This window comes from Leishmania mexicana, chromosome 29, assembly GCF_000234665.1.
Source record: "Leishmania mexicana MHOM/GT/2001/U1103 complete genome, chromosome 29".
NCBI lineage: Eukaryota > Euglenozoa > Kinetoplastea > Trypanosomatida > Trypanosomatidae > Leishmania > Leishmania mexicana.
In genome coordinates, this window is record NC_018333.1 from 926,339 (window position 1) to 945,919 (window position 19,581).

General features: G+C 57.4%; 2 protein-coding genes across 2 annotated transcripts; both read right to left on the reverse strand.

Moving 5' to 3' along the window:
* Positions 1-3,862: 3,862 nt before the first annotated feature.
* Positions 3,863-7,108, reverse strand: LMXM_29_2560 (conserved hypothetical protein; the record flags this gene model as incomplete). Its single annotated transcript, XM_003877348.1, has 1 exon — positions 3,863-7,108. The coding sequence occupies one exon, from the start codon at positions 7,106-7,108 to the stop codon at positions 3,863-3,865; it is 3,246 nt and encodes a 1,081-aa protein (XP_003877397.1).
* Positions 7,109-16,817: 9,709 nt separating this feature from the next.
* Positions 16,818-18,047, reverse strand: LMXM_29_2570 (conserved hypothetical protein; the record flags this gene model as incomplete). The annotated part of the gene is made up of 1 exon (XM_003877349.1): positions 16,818-18,047. One exon carries the CDS (start codon positions 18,045-18,047, stop codon positions 16,818-16,820), a length of 1,230 nt encoding a protein of 409 aa, XP_003877398.1.
* Between the last annotated feature and the right edge of the window lie 1,534 nt (positions 18,048-19,581).

Below are 19,581 nucleotides of genomic sequence, written 5' to 3' on the forward strand. Positions count from 1 at the left end.
ATGGAGAGGAAGAGAAAGCGAAAACGATGACGGAAAATAAACACACACACAGAGAAAAAAAAAGTGGTGGTAGACGCGGGCGGAGAAGCAAACAAAACGGACAGGACGTCAGGAAACCTGCGGTCGCGTACGTTGCACGGTGGTTCTTGTGTGAGGGATGGGGTCACGTGGAGTATGCAGGTGTGGACGCGCGTCTTTTCCTGTGCAACACGGTGTCACGCAAGCGAAAGGGAGACGACACACGCGGCACAGAAGAGGGGGGGGCGGGAAAAAAGAGGGGGAGAAGATGGTGGGGTGTTCAGATTCTGAGGCACAGGAGAAACCAAGTCGATGACGGCGGTGTGTGTGTGTGTGTGTGTGCGCGCACCAGCGGGCGGTCGAATCAGCGCAAGAGTAAGAGAAACGGGAAGACGGAGAAGGCGGTGGCAGTGGAAAAAGGCGCCGACGATGTTATCCGGCACGGATCGGACAAGAGCAAAGAGCAGCACACAAAACATGCGGGGTAGTGAGAAGCCGCAACGATGAGAATTTTCAAAGATCCGTTGAACGTGAGCACACCCAGCAAGGAGGTGAAGGAAAACGTGAAGAGGTGAAAAGGGGAGTGCGCAACTGCATCGAAGGATGCATGGATGTCTTTCACGTGCATGAATACCGCTTGAGGACGAAGATGCAGCCGCAGCACGTTCCTCATTGTTTTTGTTCTGGCCAGGTCATAGCGCTCCTGTCGGTGTCTAGCCGGAGAAGAGTGAAGACTCAATACTCTGTTGATTTACATTCTGACAGGGGGGGAACATGGAGTGCCGCGGGGCCGTGCCCATGGTCGAGGGACGCTGGCGATGAGGGTGCCGCAGGGTTGTGTCCATGATTGAAGCCTAGCTTTTTGGTGCTCATTGGTGGGTATAATGGAGAGAGGGTGATGTTCGGTCGACGCGCAGAGCATCCTCTCGAGAAACAAGAAGGAAATGAATAAAGCGTCACCGGAACAAGCAAGGTAAAAGGTTGAAAGCATCATGAGGGCTGCGCAGGCGTGCACATGGCGCAACAGACACCTGACATAGCTTCGAAGCTCTCCGCGCACGTGCCTCACTCTCAGGATGTGTGGGTATATATGATTTTGGTGTAAGTATAGATGCAGATGGCAGCATGTGTGTCCCGCCGTCACCGGCAAGGGTGATGGTCTACCAGTCCAAACAGTGCACACACAAAAATGGGGAGGGGGAGGGGGCAGAGGCAGGCGCATGCACAAAGCATGGGAGACGCGAGTAAAAAAAAACATTCGAAAAACGCCAAAGATGCCGCAATATTGTTAGGACACATCAACCAGGGAAAAAGACATGCCGACTATCTTGTCGACCATACGCCAAGAAAGGGCGCTCACCAACACGTAACGCCGTACACGAAAACTTGGTCGTACACACACACGCAGAGACGTGCATCGGCACGACCACACGTGACACACGCGTGCCTGCATCGTACACTATTAGCGAAAATAAATAAAGTGCCAAAGGGGATGGAGTACAGAAATGAGCGGCTGAGGGTAAAGGGCCAGGTGGGAGGATGAGAGAGAGGTGAAGGTGTGTGCGCGTTAGCCGTGCTTGGCAATAGAATGTGCAACAGCCGAAGCGATGAAGTGCGTCGCGGTTTACCTCTGCGGTGTTGGTTAGCAGGGGAAGAAGTGCGCTCAAGACGGCACGCGCCGCCACCACACTTTGACGACAACCTGCGCGGCCACCACATCCCTGGTCCCCACCAGTAAGGTGGGAAGCGTGGTCATGGAGTGCAGCAGCAGCGTCCAAAGCGCGAATCAACGAGGATAACGCATGCAAGCTCGTGTTTCCACTGGATGAAGCTAACCTGCGCCCGAATTCAACTTCAAGCCAGCATCCGCTGTCGCTGCTACTTGTTCGTGGTGTCTGCCGTCCCCGAGATGTAAAAGTTTAGCGCGTAACCGCCTTTGCCACATTCCGTTCGGCAGCCATGGCACCCGTAGGCGTAATGGCCGCGTCAAGCCACACGCGTCGTATCACCGCCTCCATGGAGGGGGTTGCAGCTCTGCCGTGTGCTCACCTACTCATCCCCTGGTGCGCTACAGTCGCGAGAGTGCAGCATCTCCTTGTTCCAGTCAGGCGGCATGGCGTGGTCGACGCACCAGGTCTGCGAGGAACTGACACTGCGTTGCCGGCGCTTTCAGCAAAGGTCACATGGGCGGTCGCACCACCCTTCCCACGTCCAGTAGCGGGGTGGGTGAGATGGACGCGCCGAGAGAAAACCCCATTTCTCGATTAAAGCTGTTTGTGCCTGGGTAGCTTGACACGGAGCTCGCCGTCGTGCAGGAGTTGCGCACCGGTCCTCTCGGGGGTTGAGCCAACAATCCACTCACACAGGGTGTGCTGAGACTGCAGATGCGCAGCGGGCGATAGGCCTCAGCCTACTTGTCCCATGACCTGGCTGCTACCGAGCCCTCTGTCGGAGGGGCATTTTTGGAGATGTAGTATGAGCAGCGGACGTGGCAACCCGCAGCAAGGACGGCGGTGTCCACAATTGTGTGTGTTTTACTGTTCAGGATGGGGGCTGTCTTCGCGATGGTGCGCTCGATAAAGTCACGCGGCTCGATCTAGAGGCAAAGAATGAGACCAAACGACCCATGAAACACGTGTCATGGCATCCATCGACAACGGCGGCACTCGTCCATGGCACACGCCCACGCTCAGTGAGCGTTTGATGGTTGTCCTTAGATACAGCGAAGAGGGTGCAAAGGAAAGGGAAGAAGTGCGTTTGTGGACAGAGAGAGACGCGCTGGTTCGCGCAGAGATGTCGCCAAACTGCCAGCGCCGGTGCCTCACCGGCCGGTCGCGTTCACACATTCGCGCACGCACCACACACTCGTTACACGGGCTCAGAAGCAGCAGGCATGGCGGAAGCTGGGCGGGGAAGGGGGAGGACGAGGAGAGGGGGCACTGGTGGCGTCTGCACCAGCCTCTTCATCGTGGTTCGATCAGAGGGGGTGGGGTGGAGGCGCACAAGGAAAACAAAGAAAACAAAAAAGGAAGGCGGCTCCTTCGCCAATTGCCTTTTCGTTCGTTGTCGCTCCGGCCGTTGTTGTGTCCTTGACGAGGGGGAGGGGGAAGGGGGGTTGCTCGCAGTTTTGCGCAGCAGAGGTGAAGTACGAGGGCAAAGTACACACATCGAAAAGTTCCAAAGAGGTGAAATCGGCATATGCCTATACAAAAAAAAACGTGTGCGCGGAGAAGCACGTGCGCGAACGCCCAAGTAGGGAGGGGGCGGGTAGATAACACAACGGAAGGGCGAGCACACAGATAGGAAGACGGAAAGAGAAGGAGGCATCGCGGGAGGCACACGCGGAAGCAAGAGAGCGGTGGTTTTGCCCTCGAATGCACGATGCCACAATAATAAGCGTGCAAAGAGTGCCGTCACAACGAGATGGTGAGAGCGACAGAGAGAGAGCAGGAGAGAAGCATCACAGCACGGATCCGTGTACCTCCCTCCCCCCTCTCACTTCCGGCCTTCCTTCCCACCTCGCTGCTGTGCCCCTGTCGCACTTGGATCCGTCAATCATACATCAACAGCAAAACACCTACGAACCAACCCACTCACAGACACACCCAGTCACAACTCGCCAAGCACGGTCGGTAAGACCGACAGCAGAGAATGCATGAAACAACGAAAATCACGAGAAGACATCCAATGTACCGTTTTGCACAAAGGGAGGGAGGGAGGGGGAGGGGGGGGGGGCTTAAGCAGCGTGTTGGAGGTGCATCCACTCTCTTGCGCCGCAAGACCTCCAGCGAGCCCTCCCGCGCTTACCCCGCGCCCCTCTCCCATTCCACGAATAATAAGGCGATCATAGCACGCAGTCCGTCTTGGCGCTGCGCACTGTGCGGCGGATAAGCGGCGCACTCCCGATGGCACGCACCATGTCACTGAGTCGAACGACCACCGTCACCTCCTCGGACTCTCCAGGCGCGGGCGCGGGCACTGGCACGGCCCCGATCACCGCGTTCATGGAAAGTTCGCGTAGCACCACCTCCGGTGTGCACGGCTCCACCTCCAGGACGGCAGCAGACACCTCTGTCAAGGGGAGCACTCGATCGCCCTCGTTGAGTTGCGGCGCAGGCTGCGCTTTGGGGTCACGCGTACCTTTCAACGCCGCCCCTGCAGAGGCGGCAGAGGAAACCGAGGCAATGCGATCTCCACCGGCGGCCATACAACACGCACGCGCAGTCAAGGAATGCAGGAAAGACACGTAGAGCTCCATGCTGGCACGACATTCTTGCACCAGCAGCACCTGCATGAACGGGTGCGTGTCGCTGCACAGCGCTTCCGCGCTGAAAGTCGTTTCTCCGCCCAGGGCGGCGCGCAGTTCTGCAAGCTCGGATGCCGTCTTCAGCTCCAGCACCGGCTGCAGACACTCGCCCAACGCCTGACGCCGCAAGCGCGAGCTCTGCAACTCCTTCGCCAAGGCGCGGACGTCGCGCTTTACCTGCGCCACCACGACGACCGCGTCCACACCTAGGCGTGGAGGCATCACCCCATGCGCGATCCACAAGAAGAGATGCAAGGCGTCACTGTGCCACTCCCGCATCTGTCCGTCACTCTCGAGGTTCATCATGAGGTGAGCGACAGAGTCGTACGCGTGCAGATCCTCGCGTGTCTGCATCTCTGACTGCAGCAGTTCGTAGAGAAACGGGGCGAGGCGGTCGGTACTACTCTGCGCCGCGGCGCCGTCCTGCTCGATCGCCTGCTGCGCTGTATCCTCTTGGTCTAAAAACGTAGGCAGCACATCAAGAAAGAAGTGGTAGATCAGCGCCATAACCGTGGAAGGGGCGACAGAGCGACGGCACAGGACGCCGCTTGCACGCCAACACAGCGGGACCCACGGCCCGTACCCAAGCCCGAGCAGCGGCAGCTCCAGAGGTGGAGCCAAGCGCTGTACAGGTGCCCCGACGATGGCGCCGCTGAGGGCGCCGTGAGGCGCATCCCCGAGACCCTGGGGTCGACGAGAGTTGCGGTGCTGCAGCGGTGCCGAGGAGTCGGTCTGCTTGTCCTTGGATGAAAGGCCGGTCTCCTGGATGCTCTTCTTGGCATTCGCGCGCGCAACATCCATCGGCGCGTCGCCTCCCTCCACGATGTCTGTCGTGGAGGTGTGCTGCAGCTGCTGCTGCTGCTGCCACTGCGTCCGCAGAAGCCCCTCCAGTGCTACGATGCGCTGCACGAGGTACTCCACCTGCAGTCTGGTCTCCCTAGGTCCTTTCACCGTGGGCATATCCTGGGCCAACGTCGAGGAAGTTGAGGTTCTCCTGACGGCACGGCGATCCTCGTCCGCAAAGGGGTCGATGTCAACGTTGTCTTGGTGCAGCTCAGTCGAGAGATGCCCAACGTCTGCTGCGTAGCCGGACAGTTCAGGGTACCTCTCGTAGAGTCGCCTCCACGACGGACGTGGTGTCAGCACCGTGTCCGTGTCGGAGTCACGCGCTTCCACGTCAGAAAACTGCGCAGCGGCAGCCGCTGCTGCCTGGACAAGGGCCTCCCGGTCTTCTTCCAGTGCGTTGAGGCGACACTGCATGACGTCCAGCTGCGTTCCGCGCACCGCAGCAGTGCGACGCCATCGCCGCGTCATTAGCTGGGCCGCCTGCAGCTCGGAGGTGAGGTGCTCCCTCATCAGGCAAAAGTCCGACGCCGGCACATACTCCGAGTAATTCTTGCGAAACTGCTGCAGCTCCGCCTGGGCCTCACCGGCGATGCACTTGAACTCATCCAGCTCGCTGACCTGGCCCATTACACTTGTCACGAGCCGCTCGTACTCCTTCAGCCGTCGATCGCACTCCCGCACAGCACCGATGAGAACCAGGATCTTCTCCAGGTCGATTTGGCTCGCCTGCTCTAGCTCGGAGACGCGCTGATTGGCCGCGTTGAGCTCGCGCTGCAGCTCGAGCATGTCATTGATACGGCACGTGCGTGAGTTCTGCATGGTTGCCTGTTGCCGCTCCTCCTCCTCCGCTAGCGCACGAGACTTGAGCGCCGTCTCCATCTTGCTCAGCTCTACCTGCAGCGAGCTCACCTCCTGATGCAAAGCAGCCGCATTTTCTTGCTGCGTCATCTTCTCTACGTGCCGAGCAGCTACAGTGGAGTAGGCGTCGGTGAGCAGCTCCGCCTGCGCCTGAATAACGTTGTCGTAAGCGCACTGAATGTCGTCGAAGAGAGACGCGTACGCCGGAAAGGCGGAACACAACGCGCGGAACGCTTCGCGGTAGGGGTTCAGCTGATCCATCGCGCTCGGAATGGCGGTGCCGCCGCTGTTCAGAACGAGCTCACGCTTAATGTACGACTGGAGCCGCGTGACCAGCGGCGGGGGAGCCGCGGCGGCGGAAACGGTGGAAGCGCCGTAGCCGCCACCGCCGTGGACAGGGTTGGTGATAGTGCATGGCAGCATGGTAGGGCGAACGTCTGTGGCGAGGCTCAGGTGACGCGAGGTAGCGGTGCTGGCGCGGACGCCGTTATCGGTGTCGCTCATGCACTTTTGCGCTGGCAACGGCAAATGTGCCGTAGCAGAAAGCGCCGCCGCTGCTGCCGTCACGGGAGCCGTGGCGACTGCCCGCGACCCACATGCTCCTGTAGAAAGAATGCGGGACGCCACTGGCAAAACGACCGGCGCGTGTGACACTCTCTGTGATCTCTTGTTTGCTCGCGGGTGCTGTTGGGCGGCATCCAGGCGGAGCAGACGCCGCGCCGAGGGGCCGATACCTGAGAGGTCATCTGGCAGCGCCAGGGAGTCAGTCCACTCGACCCGGCTACCACCACCGGTGGTCCCTAGGATGGCCGGCTCGGTGCCTCGACAAGATCTGTAGTAGGAGTCGTACAGCTGCAACGTGCCTTGTGGAAACGGGATCATGCGAGCCGGTGCTGCGCGGCTAGTAACGGACCCCGTGGCAGAACTTCCCGACGCCCCTGCAACGCACGGAAACGTTGAGGACGTCTTCATCATGATGTCACCCGCCAGCTTCACTGCCGAGGGGAGAGAGGGTGATGTGGTGTACTGCAACCCGCACACCGGCACCGTCCCGCTCCGCACATCACCACCGCCTCTCATGGTTCCCGTTTGGGCGTTTTGGCGCAGATTCAATACTCAAACTCGCTCACACCAGTGCGAAGGAGAGTGTCAGCACAGTTGATGCAGAGGTTGACGCGTCGTGAGCGGAAAGCTGAAAGCAAGCGCGGAGCTGCAGGCCAGCCCCGCGCTTCTGGTTGCCAAAGAGCGTCAAGAGCGAGCTAGACGTGCTTGTCGATACAGCCCACCGTGAGACAAAATACTCGAGTCAAGCACACATACACAAACAGACGTGCAAGCACACTTGCGTCGCAGGTGGCGAATTCGTCGCGAGTGTCGTGCAACCCGACCTCGAAGGAGAGAGCTACATAAGTGCGAAGGATTTGAAGGGCAGAAAGATATATTTTGGGGGAGAGAGGAAGGGGGAGTTAGGGTGCGTGGAGAAGAGAGTATGCAGTGAGCATACACACGAAAACAACAACAAAATTCAATGCCAGCAAGAAGACGAGAAGAGGAGCACACAAAGGACGAGCCTGGAAGAACGAACGTCAGATCAAATGGTGTTTGTGCGTGTGTGTCACTGCAGTGCGCAAGGGCATCTGCCATATACTGCAGCTCTTTCTTTTCATAGTCCAGCAGCAGCAAAATCCGCAGTGAGAGACACTGCAGTTTCGTGGCCTCAGTCAGAGCTTGCCCGCCCCGGCAGCAGGGTGCAAAGGATGAAGAAGATTCGGGGCAAGCGAGCATGCTCTTCACTTCTCACGTGTTCTTCTTTTCGATTGATTGGTGGCAAAAAAAAAGAGACATGCGTTTTCTTTCGTGTTTGTTTGTTTCTTTGCATAAACGTCACCGCCAATCCATTGAGACGTACAGAGCTTGCGCACACAAAAAAACGGAGCGACGGGGGGGAGAGTGACTGCGGGGCGGTGGAGCACACCCTCGGGTTGTGGTGTCTTTGCTGCGCCTACCCCCTCTCCTCTTTCCTCTTCTCCCCTGTCTTTTCCGGTCACGAGAGAAACACCGGCAAATTCTCTCGTCGCAACAGTGCCTCTCTCTCTCTTCGCCTCTTCTTATCTCTCCGTCATCGGACAAGAAGAGCGGGATGTAGGCGTGGGCACCTGTGTGTGTGTGTGTGTCCTCTACACCCCACCCCGCTCTTCAAACAGAGAAAAAAATACTAGTGAAGGAAAAGAAAGCCGAGACATGAGGCACACTACCCAGGCAGCAACATGATATATGCACAAGCAAACATGTGTCGAGAAACAAAGAAAAAGGGAGGGGGAGGGGAACCGAAACCGAAACAGCAACACCACCCAACACAGTTCAAAAGCATAAAACACATATATATATATATATGTATACACACAAGCACAGTCATCATCGAGGCGTGGGAAGAAAGGGGGGAGACCCTTCAGTGAGCGCAACGGCAGTAGTGAGGAAGGGACGGGTGGGGGGAGACAGGCACGCATTCGACCCAAGAGTGCAGCGACGCGGAAAAAGCGGAGAGAAAAAGAATGTACACAGCGACAACGAAGGGAGAGGAAAATGGGTGAAGTTCGCCATACAGGAGACACAAACACCGCAGTAACAACGGGAGAGAAGAGAGACACACACACACGCAATCGACGCCCACGGCTTACTAAAACAACCGTGTTGTTTGACGAGCAGAAACCGCAGCTCCATATCCGTTATTCATTTATCTACGCAGCACCATGCACAAAAAGCAGAACAGAGAATGAAAAAAAACGACCAAGAAGCGAGGGAGGGAGGCGAAGGCACAGGCAGAGAATAACAAACCCACAGACACACAAGCGCGGACACCCACAAGAAGAACAGAAGGGCATGCAGGGGCTGGCGGGGAGGAAGGGAGGACAACACACATGCAGGTACAGAAGAAACAATAGGAAAGGAAGCAAGCAATGGAGCGGATGGCAAGCAAAACGAAGTGGAAATCGGACCAAGACAAATGTTTGTGTGTGCGCGTGTTTTAGTGCTTTTTTTTGACGTGCCAAAAGACGTGTAGCGTACCTGAAAGATGATGATGGCCACCACAAAGCGGTTAACGGGGGGAGGGGAGGGGGGGGGCAGAAAAAGAAAAGGGTGGCACGCTCGATAAGAGGTGGTAAAGGACACATGGAGGGAAGGGGGTAGGGATGGTACTATGGGGCCCTACTTCGAAGGCCAAATGATGGAGGAAGAGAGACGAGAGAGTGAGATGAGTCAGTCCGTGGAAAAATCCCCGTGTGCCACCGACGGCTCCCGTGTAAGGGTCACTCGTTTCCTCCTTACCGCCCACTACGCCTCCTCGCGGCACCTCCATGCAAAAAAGGCGTCGAGCAAAACGAGCGAAAGCTAAAAAAAATCGGCGGCTGTAGAGAGACAAACAGAGAAAGAGAGAGAAAGATGGAATCGAGTCACGCACACACACACACACACATATATATATACAGATTTACATGCGCATACATCTACGCCCATGATAGAGGAAAACAGAAACAACAACAACGCACAAACCCACATAGACGCGCATCGTGGTGCCCGTTTCGAGCATGAACACAGCATCGCCAAAAGAAAACCACGAGAGAGACAGGAAAGACATGAAAAATAAAGGGGGAGGGGGAGGGGGCGACAGTCTTCAGAAAAGGTCAACAACGAATGCACACATGCAAAAAGAAGGGAAGAAAACGACAGCGTTCGGGAGATACGCGAGGGAGGGATCGGCTTCGACATATGATGGCTCGGTGCTTTCTTTTTCTCACGTGCACACATATACAACCGCGAATCCATATACAGATAGAAAGAGAGCGCGACACGTCAGAAGGGAAGAAGCAGAAAGGTCCATCGAGAGAGAAGCAGAAAGACACACGGCGACGGTTGCTCCGAACAGACTGAAAGAGTGGAACAAGCAAACGGTACGGAAGGGCGCCACACACACACACACATACACACGAGGCGTCGAGTCAGGTGAAGAGAGCCTTTTTCTTCGTTTGAGTCGCGCTTTTCTTTCGGCTTGCGACTACCTCTGAGAGGTTCGGCCACGACGTGTAGACACGTGCGAACGCACATACCCGGCAACATCAAGCGGCAGAGAGGGAGTGCACTCATCGATTCCTGCTTGCGAGTACTGCTTTCTCTACCGCTTTTCCGACTCTGATTTACCTCTCAACTCTTGCTGCAAATCTATTTGCTGCGTTCCCTCGTTCGGCCTACAGCACACGCCAGATGTCATCGTCCCGCTGATCGCATGATAAACAACACATCGGCGATCGTCCGTCATCCGCTCCCATCACGTAGGTGGATGAGGGTGAAGAAGGACGAAAAAGACCACCTGGTACACGAAAAGAGCGGGGATGTTCTGCTAGAACGCACACGCACAACAGTGTTTCCGTAGACCCCTCCCCCTTCACGCTCCCTCAGCTTCTACCAAGGTCGCCTGAAGCCCGTAGACATGAGTTTCCAGTGTGGCCTGCACGCGCGTTGACAGTGAGAGGCGCCCAAAAAACATGCGCCTCTGCTCTTTTTTTCTTCATGAGTTCCAGCCGCCTGAAAACGCGGTACAACGCGGAGCGTGGTATCGTCAGGGTTCAGTGCCCCCCCCCTCCCTTTCCCTGCCAAATGCAGAGACGCTTCTGGTGGTGACGGCGCCGAGTTGCCTACGACGTAGGAAGAGGTGTCACAGCAATGTAGCGCTACTGATGTCGGCGACCATGTCCTGGATTGGCGTTGCGCCAGAGCACCTCCTGCGACAGCGAACACGTCTGTGCCATACATATGATAGTCGCACTGTCCGCGTGACTCGAACGCATCTCAAAACCGGCCCTCACGCTCTCTGCTGGCGCGGAGAGCCTGAGCCACCCTGACGAGGACGCACCACATGACTGGTGTGATGGGAACTGCTGTGAGGCAACCTGCGGAGCGGATTGTGGGCAGAGTTTAAGACAGACGCCTTGTTCAGGTCGCTGAGTCGGCAGATTGCTGTAAGGCGTGTGTCTCCAGCTGCTTCGCACAATGCCATAGGGCCTCTGGCAGACCAGGAAGGGGGTGTGTAGTGGCGCGCATGCTCAATGACGGGAATCGGCACGTTGAAATCAAAAAGTAAAACAAAAGAAAATAATAAACTCGAGCCCAGGTCACACTGTCCTCTCACCCCCGCATCTCTCACCCCATTCTGCCATACCGCACCATCCGCCGAGGCTCATGTATATGCATAAGAAGATGATTTGCCCTCCCTCCCTGGGGAGTAGGGGGGGGTGTACACAAGGAAAAAAAGGTTTAAAAAGGAGACAATATGCAGCCAAGGGAGAAAGGCTTTAAACCGTGAGCGGAAAACACGAACGATGTCACACTCTACCATAAAAGCAAAGGGAGAAAAAAAAAGCATCGCAACAAGCAAAGACGTCACCGCGCACACCGACCTCCCTCAGCAGACCCAGAGAGAACGACAGGAGATGCACGTACACCAAAGCTGCGTCCAGCTCCCACCAATAACACATCTGGAGAGCGAGCCGAGATCAGCGCAGGAGGGAGAGGAAGCAAGCGCTAACACTGCAAGCGAATCAAGAAGACAAAGAAAGAACACGCCGTGATGGGAGTAGGAGGGAAGATACGACACCCCAGCGACCCAGGAGAGGAGCGCGCACAGGCCGTCAGAATGGCGCGCCAACTCACTCACTGCAAAACACACAACACACACACACACATCGGTGGCGGCTCAGGTGCTTTCCCAACCAACGCAGTGCATCGAGTGAGTGCGTGTGTGGTTTCTTGACGCGGTGAGGTGTGGTTTATGTGCAGACGCTGTGCAACAGCTTCCATATGAGAAGGTATGCGAAAGAAAAAAAGGTTTAGGAGGAAGGCGGACAGCATCCACTTCTGTGTCCGCCGCTTGCCTGCACGAGGGTCTGTGCGGGTGGATGTACCTCTCATACACGTTCGGTTCCGCACGGACATGTCACTCCGACATCTCCATTTTCTGCTTCTCTTTTCCGTTTACTTTCGGCCACCCTGCCCTGCACAGAACGTGATACTTCACAGTATAGCATGCGCACGAGTAGGTGAAGAAAGAGGTGTTTTCATTGCGCTGATGGCGCCTCTATGCACCACAACTGGAAAACAGCAGGAGGGAGCAGGGGCAGCTGCCCTTTACGATTCAGGCACTCTTGCTTTCCTCCGGTAGCCTCTCACCCCACCCCCGCGCGTGTAGCCTTACCTCTCCTCCATGCTCCGCTCGCCATCACTGGGCATCGCTCTCTTCCTCGGCAGCTGCTCCTCCTCCACACGCTCGTACGGCAGTAGATGAAATCATGACAGGAAGAGGGGGAAAGAAAGAAAAAGAAACGCTCCTCATGGCCTGCCATCGCCAATGAATGAGCACAAAAGAAAAGGGAAAAACTGGGAAGCCGCGGGAACACTGCACAGATGTTGTTTCTGTGCATCACACCGCAGACGTCCGCAGACCCCTACCTGGAAAAAAAGAAAGATCCATTTTTTTTCTTTTCCAAGGGTACTCATTCGACCACGAATAACCCAGCTAGACTATATGCATCCACAACCACAGTCCACCCACCGCTGCTGCGATGTGGCTACATCCGTGTCGTCTAGGATCCACTGCATGCCGTCGAATCGGGCCATGCGTCTAGCTAGCCCTTCTCGTCCCCTCCTGATCCCCTCTTCGGATACGTGCCGCGCGATCGGCTCCACTCAGGCCTGGGTGGACTGCATGCTTCCATCCTCGTGGGCCACGTCCAGGGTCCTGCTCGAGGGTAGAGGCGGTGGCGTCTGACGTGCAGTTTCGGCGGATGTTGACGGGGGGTCTGAGACCCGTGACTGAGTCCGTAACCCGGGCAGTTCGCGTCTGTTCCTCCGCCATTGCAGATTTCGAAAGCTTGCTACCTTTGCACATGTATTCCAACTCACAATAAGCGCAGAAAAACTGAGAGGCGCGCGCGACGGGCGACGGCAGCGCCAGCACACGTGCCTGGATCCATCGCACCAGGCCGTCCTCCATGGCTGCGAAGCGCGTGTCGGGTACCATCAGGGCGGGAGAGCGAAACCGCAACAAGGGCTACCACACGGGGTTCCCTGTGTCGCAGGTAGTCAAGTTACCCTCGCAGCTGGAGCGGCGCGAGCACCAAGGCTGCACGCTCGGCGCTGCCGCGGCACGCAACGGCGCCGGAGCATCTTGCCCGTGAACGCCTGTGCATGCATGATCGCGATAGCGCATCGCGGCCGCACACGACTTGCTGTCTGTCTGTGCTGCACCGTCTGTGCGCAGCGGGCAGGAGAGCTGCGCAACGCGCGTGCGGCGCACCGAGGGGTGTCGGTGCCTGCACACGGGCGTGAGAGCTGCGGAGGCGTTGTGACGACACCGGCATGCGGCGTGTGCACCCCTCCTCCTCCCCCGGCCATGTGCGCAAGGTGGCCTCCTGGCACGGTGGCACAGCAGCGCTGTCGGGTCGAAAGGCAGGAGAACGGCCTCTTCAAGTAGGCCTCTGTTGCCTGTGTATTATAGGGTACACACGATGACTACTACTGCTTTGGTGTAAAGGTGCAGAGGGGCCTTGGTGCAGTTGCCGACCAGCACGCTCCGGCCGCGCGGTGGCACCGTGGGGCAACGCTGACTGCAGGCGTGCCATGCAGGCGTAGCGGAGGAGATACTTTGATGGGCCGCATGCGTGCGTGCACACCTCCCTGTGCTTGGCAGGCCGAGTCGTGTGTGCTTCGATGACCTCTACGGCGCGTGGGCCGGATGTCCACGCGGAGAACGCGGGGGTGGCAGTGCTTCTCTAGGTACGTGCGTGCAGCGGAGAGCTGCGGCTGGTTGGGGTGCCGCGCAACGGCAAGTGCGTGCCTTGTTTTGGGGGATGCCCACCACGCTGCATGGTGTGCGTCAGTGCCCAGCGCACCACCTTGCTGAGGGCGAATGGTAGTGTGGCCTGCATGACATCCTTGTCCGCGGAGGATATCCGGAGTGTGGTGTGATGAGCACAGAAGGCGTGGTGCGGTGCTGGCGTCCTGTTGCGCTGCACACTCGGGGGGGTGTCCACCCCCCATGATGCGGCGAGTGTAGTGCAGGTCGCTGCCGGGCGCCTGATGCGCTGTGATGTAGGGAGCCCAGCGTGCGGGCGCAGGGTCGACAAGCGCCGCGGCTGTCTTTGTACCTTGCTGGCACGCCATTGCATTGTTGGGAATGAAAGTCCCAGGGGGTCTACAGGGGAGCGGGGTGAGGACAGAGCCCGTACTGGTGCGGCTGGTACCTATCTCGCAGAATGGCCGCGCAGTCGTTGCGAGGCAATGCGCTCGATGAGCTTGCACAGGTTGTTGATCAGTGTTACAGGACGGGCCAGAGTTATGGCGCAGCAGGGCTGCATCCATCCTAGGGGGATGGCTGTTTTAATGGGCGTGACCGAGAGAGGGCGGCGCGCAGGGCAGTCTCTCAAGAGCCGCGTCGGACCGCGTCAGCTCTGGCGTGAAGAGAGCTGCGTGGGCGGCGTCGTCAGAGGGGCCTGCCTTTCTGGCTGCTGTTGGCGGCAGTCGTGCTGTTTGCCGTGGCCTTGCGGGCCACCTCGCAGGTATGCGTCTGCGTGACGGCGTTTGTTGTGGGTGTGACGGCATGTGCGATCCGTCCTCCCTGCGTCGTGCGCTCTCGGGTTGCGGTGGTGGCCGGTGTCAGCACGGCACTCCGAAGCCGGCGCGGTTTCCTGTGTGCCTTGTTGGGCGAGCATGACTGGGCCACGGGCACCGCTGGAGGCGCCGGGCCATATGTGCCTGCGCGGAGTGGCCAGCGAAGTGGACGGCGCAGTGGCTGCGCGCCGCCGTGGTGACGTCTCCGCGGCGGATTTGGCGGTGTGCCGTGCCGTGGTGCCGCTGTCGCTTGCACGCGTCAGACGCTCGCCATTCGGCCAATTGTGTGGGATGGTCTCCTTCCCCTTGTCGGCTGGGTCGTCGTCTCGCGTCCCACACCGGGCGGCGCGAGCCGGCCCCCGCTCCGACAGGCGTGCGGACCGCATGCGACATTGCCTAGTGTCTGATGGAGAGCCTCCCACGCCGCGAGGTGGCTCTTAGATGTGTATGCGCGTAGCAGGAACGTGGCAGCACACCCCCAACGCCACTGCTTCGCCTTTGTCGTTGAGAAGGGAGTTAGGGCGTACAGTTGTGCCCGTGTCGTGCTGTGTGGTCACGGAGACGCCACCGCCGCGTGCTTCTTCTCACCTGCTGCGCCGTTTGCTAAAAGGCTGGTAGGTCAGGCGTCCGGTCGGACCTAAGTGGGGGTGAACTGCGCGTCATGCAGAATGCAGACCTGTACCGACGCCTTGTGACGGGCGCGTGCCGGCCGACAGCGCTGGGCGTTGTTCTGCCCACTGCGATTTCACTGCAGGCAGCGCCGGCCAGGCACGGGATCACACTCGCCATCGCCGCAACGCAGCAAGGGCAGGAATAAAAAGTGGGCGGATGCGTACATTCGACGACCTGTCGACGCGATCTGTAGTGAGTCGTTACAAGCGCGACCATGACCCGCAGGTCTCCTCGGCACAGCATCAGTCTAGACCTGTCCACGGACACCGAGAGTCGGCCAGCCGTGCCCCGAGGACGGGCTGTGCAGGCTCTTGGCTTCCCCAACAAAGAGTGTGGGGTACGGGGCCCATGATACGACGGTGAGGTCGCCGGGCCAGCATCAGTGGGGGACGGGGGGAGGGGAGGAAGTACAAGAAAAACAAAAGAATAGAGATGCGACGCGAGCGCATGCAAACACACGCACACACATATGCACGTAAAGGAGATGGAAGAGTCAAACGAAAACAGAGAAGACGGAAGCGCATCCCCTCACACGTGCAGCGGAGGAGCACGAGGAGGGGGTGGGTAGGTGGGCGGGAACGAGCGAAATAGAGAAGAAAACGAAAACACCGAAGAACATGAACGTCGAAGGGGAGGAGAGGGGAGAACTGTAATAAAAAGGCGAGAGAGACAGACAGACAGACATACAGACAGAGAGAGGCAGAGCACAACCAACACATCAAAGGTACAAGAGCCCCGGGAGGAGGGAGGGGGAGAGGGGGGAGACACGAAAAGACACGCACACGCCACCGCCCTGCACACACATACGTATATGCACATATACACGGATAGACATGCGAGCACAAGCACAGAAACAACACACGCCGACAAAGACAAAAGAAAGAACGAAAGAAAAAAACGCACAGAAACGAGGGAGGGGGCGTTGGAAGAGGGACACACAAAGAAAAGAAGAAAAGAGGAAGAGGCGATTGGCATGACGAACACGTCCACCTGGTGCCTTCCGTGCTCATGTGGGGCTTACGTGTACGTGGAAGTCGGGGAGGGGTGGGGGGAGAGCGTTTGTTGGTGACATCCACGCAAGAAACGGAGGAGGAGGAAACAAAAAAAAAATAATAAGAGGCTGAACAGAGTAAAGGAAAACAGGGAGGGCCGAGCTCTACGGGGCGCTACAGGTAACATAGACACCACCACACACGCACACACACACAAGCTCATCACTTCCTTCTCTCTCTCTTTTCGTTTCCTTTCGTTTCCGGAGGTGAAACCAAGCCCGCAAAACATACACTCGCCCCCGGAGGACAGCAATATCAACACACGCAAGGCACAAACACACACACACACGCACACGCACAGACCCTCGCAAAGCGATGTTGGGTGCTCTCATCCCCATGTCTCTCTTTTGTTTGTTTTGCCTCCTTTCGCCTTTTTTTCGGTAGTTCCCCCCCTCTCTCTTCGACTAGAGGACCTCAAAAATGGCCCACACGAGTCCCCCCTCCTTCGCCTGCACCAGATCGATTGTCTCTTCAATGGAGAAACTCTGCGCCGCTGGGCTGTCGGCCTTCATGGTTGTGGCCAGGCTCGCTGAGTTCTGCTCCGTGCCGTCAGGAATGATTGGCATGGTGAGTCGATGCGTCTTCTTTGGACGCTCCTCGAACGCCTCCGCGTTCGCCTGCTCCTCAACGAGTGATTGACGGTAGTTTTCTTCTGTAAAAACAGTGCTGTCTATCATGAAATCCCGCGCTACACCAATCTTCCTGTCTGCCGAGGTACGGAAGGCGCTCTTCGACTTTGCGATAATGGCCTTCGGGTTCAGGTCTTGCCGGCCAACGAGGTAAATCTCGTAGTTGAAGGGGGAGAGGGCCTTTGCCATTGCTGGGTAAACCCCGGCGTGACTACCACCGCGCATCGCCTTCAAACTACTACCGATCCACTGGAAGAAAATCATTCGGCGCTGATGGACTTCGCCGTTGGAAAAGGAGATGCGAAAGAGCCCGAAGAGCCACTCCTCATCAGGCAGATTCTGCACCATCTCAAAGATGCCATGCTCGCCGTAGGCACGCACCGTCAGTACCTCCAAATTCGACTCAAAAACGACCCAGTTAATGAAGCCGTTGTCCTGGCGCAGAGACGTCATGACGCGGTTCGTCTGCACCGACACCTCGACCGGGCTGCTCGGACGCTCCTCCTTCGCCATCGGCGGCGGAACCGGCTTCGGCGCCAATCGAACGCTTGGTGCTGTGTTGCGACGTCCTCGCTTTGCCGTGGCGGCCACTACTGCCGCCTGCTCACGCTCCTGATGCATCATCATCTGTTCTGTTGCTAGTCGCTCGCGGTACTCCTCGCGGATCTGCTCCATGGAGAAGTTGCCGCTGTCCATGACGAAGGTGTCGCGCATGTGCCGCACAAGGGACTCAAAAGAGAGAGACGCCTTGTCGGTCGTTGAGAAGCCAGGGACGCCGCAAATGTTGTTTGTCGTAAAGTTGGTGATCTCATTGATGCCCTGGCCGCGCTTCACAATGCTGCACTTGGGGCCAATATACTGTACGTAGATAAACTTGTTGCGCTTGAAGGTGCCCGAGCCTACAGGGAACTTCGAATACAACAGCTGTACCTTCGCTTCGTCGAGGCGCTCGATAGCGTTGTCGATCTCGTCCGAGCCGCGCCACACGCACACGACCTTGGGCATTTTTGTTTGTCTTTGCGAGTCGTCTCTCTACCGCCTCCTGTGGTGTGTTGCACGCCAAGCGCACATGCAACAATAATAATAACACAGGTGATTGTCTCCGCACGCTGGGTCCTATGTGTGAAGGGCGAGATAATCTACTGTGCGGCCTCCGTCGGTCTTGTTCGTATTGTGTGCACGTCCCTCTCGTCACGAGGTGTACGCAGCGGCCTGTGTGTGTGTGTGTGTGTGTGTGTGCTTCCGTGCGTGTGGGTGGTTGTGGCTCAGGGGCGAGTGATGGGGTCGGGGAAGTTCTGACACGTAGTGCAGATCAGCCAGTAGCCAACGTTGGCACTTGAAAGACACCGGGTAAGGGAGAGGAGACGAGAGTGAAGGAGAGGTGAGAGTGCACACACCAAGTAGAGGACACAAAACAAAGAAAAAAAGACAGACAAGACGGCAATGCGGAACAGACAAGGAAGTTTCCGAGATGTGTGAGACAGAACCCAAGGGAATATAACAACACAAGAAGAAGAGAGGAGTCCCCACCCCCGCACCCGCAAGAACAGCAACAGGTGCGACTGAGATGAGGACACATACACACGCAAACACGCCAACGTCCACGCAAGGACAGAGACGGACGAAAAGTCACAGAAGAAAAAAAGAATGAAAGGAAAGACAGCGGAGGAGAAGGATGACGCCGAGAGAGAGATAGAGAGACGAGTTCAACGAGCACACCGCCACAACCGCCAAACACACAAAGAAACAGATAAGCGAACGGCAACGGCGGGGGAGGGCAGGGCAGAACGGCAACGGAGAACAAAAAAAGGGGAGAGAGAAGTGAAATGAAGAATACACGCCAGGGAGAGGGGGTGGGCAGAGCAGGGTGCGAAGGCCCACCTGTCACACTCGTCGCGGCTACTGGGAAAACAAACAAAAAGCGTCTAAAGTGTACCACTACTCGCGCTCGCTCTCGTGTTGGCCTTTTCAGATCCAACGGCTCCGGCCGGCGCGTGCACACCTGCGTGTATGTGAAGATGGGAGGTGAAAGCGAGTTGGAAAAAGGGCGGCGCAGTCAAAAAAAGAAAAAGGAGAATGGGTGGGAGGGGGAAGAGGCGGCGGGAGGCGTGGCGGGAGACGGAAAAGGAGGAGGAAATTCGAAACGAAAGAGATGAGGACGACGAGGAGGGCAGGGGCGATGGCAACAACAACAAAGCACCCCCGAGAGCGTCTGTGAAGCTGTTTCTCTACCGCAAAGAGCTGCGTGTGCTTGGGTGCTTCCGTGTGTCTGTCTGTGTGTGTGTGTGTGTGTGTTTTAGTCGACGAATCGGCGCGTATTCCTGTTAGATGCTGAGGATGAGAACGTAGCGGAGCAAGTAGAGGTCGTGCACAAGAACCCAAAAAAATTCTGACATGAAATGGGGAACAGAACGAGAGGATGAGGACAACCTCTTGCTGCATAGGTGTGGTAGTAACCATGATCATGCAGCGTGATGCCCATGACATAGGAGAGAAGTGGAGAGAGGAAGTGAGAAGACAGATGAGGTGGAGGGGTCGA